Source organism: Convolutriloba macropyga, chromosome 6 (genome assembly GCF_964194025.1).
Source record: "Convolutriloba macropyga chromosome 6, txConMacr16.3, whole genome shotgun sequence".
Classification (NCBI taxonomy): domain Eukaryota; kingdom Metazoa; phylum Xenacoelomorpha; order Acoela; family Convolutidae; genus Convolutriloba; species Convolutriloba macropyga.
The window spans coordinates 12,086,136-12,093,635 of NC_134473.1; the positions used below are offsets into that span (position 1 = coordinate 12,086,136).

Here is a 7,500-nt window from a genome sequence, read left to right on the forward strand (position 1 = left end):
TGATCGCAAAAAAACTCTGGTGAACGCACAAATGACTGGTGAGCGCTTAAAAAGTTGTACATTAATACAAAGTCTAGACGTACTCATTTTTGAACGTAAGAAATTCTCAACTTGTAGGTTTTTTGTCTGGGACGGTTTCGATTCAAACATGTTCCGTCTGGGACAGTCTGGACATGGCCGTTTTTGGTCTGGCACTCCGGCTTGGGTATTTACTCCAGCCGATGGTTACTTTCATTGTTTTCCATATGTGCAAAAAATCTTGAAATAGGGGCATTTCTTTTTCATAGGTAAAAATAGGTTTTGAACGCTCCTATTTGTCTGTAAACTGATATTTTTGTGCTCGTCGAGCAAAAACTGGGTTAAAACTTTCTTTAACCAGTTTTACTGTTAAAAGTTTTTACTGTACTTTTTAATCTATTCCATTTTTGAACGCTTTTTAGGATCAAAAAACTTGTGAATCCACTTTGCTTCTGTTCTCTTTTTTATAATTTTTTTTCAAACTTCAAAAGTTAAATTAATACAAATCTTTGTTATCAAACTTTGATTCGGAATCAAAAGTTCATGCTCATTAAAAGTTCAAATAAGGGAGTGTTTGTTTTGTTGAAGAGTTTTTCATTCTTTTCAATCGCTCTCTATGACATCAGTCTTGTTCTCCTTAAATTTCAGAATTCTTCTCTTTTCAATCTTCATTGAACTCTTGAAAATTATTTATGTTCTCCCCGCTCGTTGGGTGAGACAATATTTACAAAGCGAAGGTCTCCTCTCATTGGGTGACACCTCTAAATGACTCCACTCTTCTTGGAGTTCACAAAGTTTGCCCAAAATAGAATTTGCCCAAAAATGTTGCAAAATTTGGGTTACGGGACTCGTGCAAGCAACATTGTAGCCGATCCTTGTACAATCAAAACGGAAACCGTATATTTTTTGTAATATTTTGATTTGTGTTCTTGCTTTTCAAGCTTTTAGGCGACCATCAAACATTTTGAAAATTTCAGATTTTCCCCAGTGTTTGACATCTGCTTGAAGTATATTAAGCTAATTTTTGAGATAAGCAATTCGGCTAGCAAGATACGATCTTTAATGAGAAGATCAGTGGAGTTTTTGTGAAAAATTTTATTCCCCAGTTGATTTGCTTATTTATGGGCATTTAACAGGAGTTGATTTCAATGTCAGGTATTTGTCTTTCTGTTTCTTCTAATAATATTTCAAAAAAATTTTCAATTTCAGCGAACTGCAACTGGGGAGCATAAATTACTGAGGGGAGGGGGTGGCACAACCGGAACCGATCCAAATAAAAAACTACTTCGGCATTTTACTCTCCGATACAGTTGCAACTCAAAATAAAAAAGGGTTGCAAACAAACGCAGATAAAAGAAACAAACCTTAACTGGTTTATAGCGAGCTTCCAGATGCCAACTTCACAGCAGCTGACCAGCATTTTCCAACTCAATTTCGCGGCAAACAAGGTAATACGAGCTTCTACGGCACTTACCCAGGAACTCCAACACCAACATCGTTGGCAATCCCCTTGCCATCAACAGAGTCCGGGTTTTGTGAACCCGACTCTGACAACCAACAAAGCTAATCAAGGGAATTTTTCCTTTTCGATTCATAATGCAATCGGCGAAATCCAAGCATCTTTGATTCATAATTTAACGCTATTTGCTGGCGTCGATAATTTTTAGCCACTAGAACCAGCCGAAACAAATGACCTCCCACGAAAGTCATGTTGCAAATACTAGCCCATGGGTGCACCGGTACTCTGTTCACATGCTTCTGAAGTCAATCGGTTTTGGAGGGGGGGGGGGGCTCAATTTGGTTTGGCCCTAGGGTAAAGTAAAGAGTAAATCAAAACAACAAAAATTAAGGAAAAAGATCCAATTAAAGAATACCAAACAACCAAGAGAGGTTCATCTTCAAATAAAGTACCCCTTCTGAGACGATTGCGCAACTTGGCTCCTCGTAAGGAGGGTAACTACAAATCAACCCCAATCTACGACAACTCAGCGGCTAGAACTGCCGAGGGAATTGACCTGAGCAAAGTAGTCGATTACAGAAAGCAACATAGAGAGGCTCTGTTTAGAATGGATTATGCTGTGAAGGTTTTATTTCGGATCTTCCACGTTTTTTGCCCTACCCCGTACGTTATGCTCCTCCCCCTCCCCCTCCAGTTACAAAACACATGCCATCACATAATAAATCGTTATGTAAAATTATGGCACGTGCGTCTGGGGCTGCAAATAATATGCAGCCACTGGGGGGGGGGGGGGGGTTGGCTCAAACGGAAAAGATTTAACAATTCTATTACAAATTGGCAAGAAACGTATTTTTAGTAAACTCCGAGCTTTTCAAACATTTACAGCTTTCAGGAGTCGAAACCAGTTGCACAAAATTGCCGATCAGCCACCTAGAGATAAATAATTCAAAATCTTTAAAAAAATTTTTCAAGCCATCTTGCCAGGGAAAACAACTACTTCACCCTTTTCCAGGCAAGATTTTGGGACCTATATTTTTTTTCTATCAATTTTAGATGTGAAATCTACTACCCCGAACGAATTTCAAGTCTTGATCAGTACTTCTCCAATGAAATACGCGTAATGAATTGACAAATCAGTACTGACTTATCTCAAGTCTTAAGACTTGAGAAGTCATGTCAAGACTTGCTCAAGACTTTTTCAAGTCTAAGTCAATTCTTTGCCAAGACTAGGCAAGTCTTATTCAAGTCTTTACAAAGACTTGACAAGAAATTGTTCAAAAAGAAATTGTTTATAATTAATGTTTTTCGAAATTAGGAAACTTTGCTTAGAAAAATTTTTACGAGAATTTTGCTAATCTGACCAAGCTATTTCTGAATTGAGCATACACCGACTTCAATTGTCTGATATATTCAATCCAAAAATCAAAACATGTTTCAATGGGAGAATAAAAGTGGCCATGACTGGTATCTTGGGGCGATATAATTTGTTTTCATTCTCTATTGAGTGAACTTTGTGCAAGTGCTCTTGCAATGTTGTGTCTTTTTTCACTCTGGAGAGTTTTGAGAGTTTTTCAGGCTACTCTAAGTGGCGGCATTATTCTTTGGTTACCAAACGAAAGAAAACCAACAACAAAAACTGTGCTCAAAACTTGAGCCAAGACTTATGAAATATCGGCCAAGACTTGCGCAAGAGTTGTCAAGTCTTGGCCAAGACTTGACTCAAGACTTGTCAAGACTTACGGATTGATTTTAGACGTGCTAAATCTAAAAAATAACATAATCAGATTCTGATGCAGTACTTATCCAAGACTTGCACTTTCACTCAATCGGTTCTGATTAAGAACGGACGTTCAGTCACGGTAGCCTTAAAAACATACTTTTTACAACATAATGGCAAGAGATCAGATTCTTTTACTTTTTCGATCTGGAAAGATTCTTTTAAGAGAATTTTAAAAATTGCAATTGGTCTGGTGTAAGTGGTGAGTGATTTCAATTTGCCCATCACTACAGTTGGTAATTACCAGAAGATTAGATTTTTACAAATGGAATTAATTTTTTTAAAAAAGTATTTCATTTTATTCTTAAGAGCCGTAGTATTAAACAAATGGCTGTGTCGAACACACATAGTTTGAGGAAAAATAAGCTGTGAACGGAAAGATTTTTGAGATCAAAACTGTTCTTTTCTGCACAGCACTATGTTGTGTTAGATTTCTATATCCAAACAAAAAATTTTTTAATTTTGCACCTAGAACTCCAAGTTCATTCAACAAACATTTCTAACAACTTATTTAAAGAATTTTAAAACTAGAATTCTCTACCGTAAAACCACAACTTTTAAGAAGATTTTGGCCAACCAATCTAAGCCAACCACCCTTGACAGCTAATTTAATCGTTTTAGAGAAGTAAGTTTAATTTGTAATTCACAGCGAATTAAATATCAAAGCGGAGCACAAAATGGTTGCTCGTTATATTATAAACGTTTAATCACATACATGCCCCTGACGCATTATCAAAGGAAGCATAAGAGTAAGGGTTCTTTTTAATAAAGGCTCTACCAAGTAGCTGGAGCAATGCGCAACCATATGACTTGTGATCGCCAAAATTATCGCAAAAGTTTCCAATTTTTTGAAATACTTGGCAACCTCTATTTATCCTAATTTAGCAACTTTGTTAAGATATAATTGGGATATTATTACAGCAGTTAAGTCATTATTTTGTTTTTCAATCGCAATATTGTCAAATATTGTCAAATAATGTCAGAATTGTCTTTGCTTGTTTAATAAGCCCAAGCCGGATCCGAATGGTTATCTTGCAAGATTTTGCCAGAATCTGGCAGAATCTTGCAAGACGATACATCGTCTTGCAAGAATTTCTGCCAGAATCTTGCAAGATCTTGCAAGATAACCATTTTTTGCAAGAATCTTGCAAGATAGCCATTCGTTCTGCCAGAATCTTACAAGATAACCGTTCGTTTTGCAAGAATCTTGCAAGATAGCCGTTTGCAAAAAAAACTTTCTTACACTTGAAAAGACCTTACACTTGGAAAGAAAACGCTAAAACGGTTGCAATATTCGAATGTACACATATTTTGCGCATCGACAAAAACGCGAAAAGACAATTATTAAAAAAACATCAGAAAAGTATTAATCTAAGCATCAAATTTTTTGGGCATTGGCAAGAAAAATTAAGCGTAAGGAGCTAAATTAAACGAAATAAAGCTGTTTAAGGTGCAAAGAAAAATAACACATAATTTTTTCACCAGAAAAGGTAATATAGACGTGTAGTTTTGTAAATCTTGATAAAGCTGAATTTAAATTATTTTGTGTTAACAGTTCTCAAAGACAGATTTTAATTTGTTTTCTTCAGATAATTCATATTTCCAGATTTAAAATCTATTCAAATTTATTTTTTTTCTTAAAAAACACGCAACTGATTCTTGAGTAAATTTCTGGTCGAAATGAAATGTGTTGCATGAATGAGAGCCAATAAGAGGACAGCTTGACCGGAACGAACTTGCAAGAATCTTTTTCTGCCAGATCTTGCAAGATAACCATTTTTCTGCCAGATCTTGCAAGATAACCATTTTTCTGTCAGATCTTGCAAGATAGGCAGTTTTTGCAAGATTCTGGCAGAATCTTGCAAGATAACCATCTGGTCTCGACTGGGGAGCCTATTTTGACAGGTTTTGAATAATGGCAGCTACCAGTGGACATAATCCTTAAAAGTTTTCAGCAGTTTTCTTTATCTTCTAGTTCAAATGATTTTATTACCAGAGTCGACACTACTTTACTGGTGATATAACAACTCAACGTTTGTTTAATTTAAACGTAAGAAAATCACTGAAATCACTGACGTGTTGGATTTCTGACGTGTTCGATCCACTGACCGCTTTTTCACCTCTATTAATTTAACTCTTCTATCATTTAACCCCTCTATCATTTAACTCTTCTATCATTTAACTCATCTATCATTTAACCCCTCTATCATTTAACCTCTCTATCATTTAACTCCTCTATCATTTAACTCCTCTATCATTTAACCCCTCTATCATTTAACCCCTCTATCATTTCACCCCGATTTTAATCTTTTGTAAAATAAGGATTATTTAATTAGCAATATAGTCATTTGGCCATGCCTCGCGGGCCATGGCTATGCCTTAGCAGCCCGTGGGACTTGATATGAAACTATCACAACCAATCATGGGATTAAGTTTTCGACCTAATTATGACAAAATATGCCTTTAATGTCGACTCATAATTGGCGGTATGAAAGCGTCGTTATTTTTTAGTTCCAATATATAACTCGAAGAAATTTTTTTCTGTACTCTATATTATGATCATATTATTGAAATGGCGAAATGTGAAGTAATAAACTGTTTCTTTATCAAAGATCGATGTATGTACTGCATTTTTCAAACAATGCTTAAAAAAAATTTTGAATACGGTCTTTTTTAGGGGAGTTTAAGCAGGCGCAACTGCGGTGAAAAAGTACCAGCACTAAATTCTAGCCCATAAGCTCTGGCACATGGGCATCTCTTATAACTCATTCTCACGATGTTCCTCAAGGAATCCATTCTCAAGCCAAATATTCGTTGAACAACTAGAGCTTCTTGTTAAGCTATTTTAAGCGCCTACCTTATTCACACTTTTCATTGGGTTTTTCACTATCAACCTTCTTACATTCAATTAGTTAGTCGGCAAGCACGACAAAGGGTTTAAAAAAGTATATTTTCCTCGCTTAAATTGAATTTGCTGCAGAAAAAACAGTCTTTACTAAGTCATTTCTTAGGTTTCAAAACTGACCGGTTTTTATGTTAAAAAAGAGTGAAGTAGACAAAACCAAACATTCCGAAGTCTTCTTGTGGTTGGAATGGAACAAACCGAAAATTTTCCTACGCCTTTTTGGTTTTTGGACTGACCTATCGAGTTCAGTTTTCGGAACTAGATCAATCCCTAAAAAACATTTTTGATCAAATGCAGATCCTTCTCACAGACTCTCCATCAAAATATCTCTCACTTTTTTTACCATTTCTCTTCTACTTTAACTTACAACAATCAGTAGTTTGTAAGATTCGAAACTTTAAAGGATCTTGTTAAGATGTTCAAAATATTTTTTGTCGGTGCTCCACTTACCATTGAGAAGCCCGTCAAGTTTTTTAGTGCAATATTTATGAGAGGGACTTCGAGACTCACTGGGCCAACATTGAAAGAAATCTGAGAAACGAGCTGGATTATTTGAACCGCAAATCAGCGCGTCAAGAGGCAGCAGTCCAAGCACTCACGGCTATATCGGACGAAGAGCTGGCCCGTTATGAGCGGTTTCAGGAGCGACTTGATAACTTGCAGCGACAGGCGCTAATATCTTCCAATAGCGATCCTAGAATTGAGGTAAAATTTCAATTCCAAGATTTTAGTTAAAAACTGCTCGTCAATAACAGTTTTATAAATTTTCAAATACAGCTGTTCCAAATCAGAAGTAGTTTTTAAGTAGCTTTTGAAACGTTTTAAATCGGTTTTTTTTAATATGTCCAGCTGAAATCAGAAGCACCTATTAGAATTGTTAGTCACGCTCATGAAATAAGAGCAGATAGCGTGTCCCATAAAGTTGAAATAAGCGAACGTTTCAAAAGCCACAGGACAGAGTTCAAAAGTCGAAGTTCAAATTTAAAACATGTAGAAAAAACTGATGAACGAAAATTTAATGGAGTAATTGTTGACATTCAAATGAGCACATTGATGCTCTATTGCACGTTTTGGCATTTTTCGAACGTTCGCTTATTTCAACTTTATGGGAGAGACTATAAATGTGGGTAGTTTGATGGTGCATATTTGTTACGTTTTAAGGTTCACACAATGTTTTGTATATAAGAATGGGAAATTGACCTCTGTCTCTTTTTTTTCTTCTTTGGATACTCAGATGATACCACAATAAATCTTCGGATAGCTTTTTGTTTTCGCATGGAAATTTTTGAATTTGTTGGCCTGGGAATGTCCTGTTTGTTCACACATTTTTGAGACTGCGAG

The 7,500-nt window shown here is 36.0% G+C and overlaps 1 protein-coding gene across 1 annotated transcript in view; it reads left to right on the forward strand.

Moving 5' to 3' along the window:
* Positions 1-7,500, forward strand: part of LOC142341232 (uncharacterized) — a 15,903-nt gene that overhangs the window by 6,169 nt on the left and 2,234 nt on the right. The window contains exons 2-3 of the mRNA XM_075392151.1: positions 1,869-2,102; positions 6,637-6,864. Coding sequence (XP_075248266.1) covers positions 1,869-2,102; positions 6,637-6,864 — 462 coding nt within the window. The remainder of the gene's footprint in view (positions 1-1,868; positions 2,103-6,636; positions 6,865-7,500) is intronic.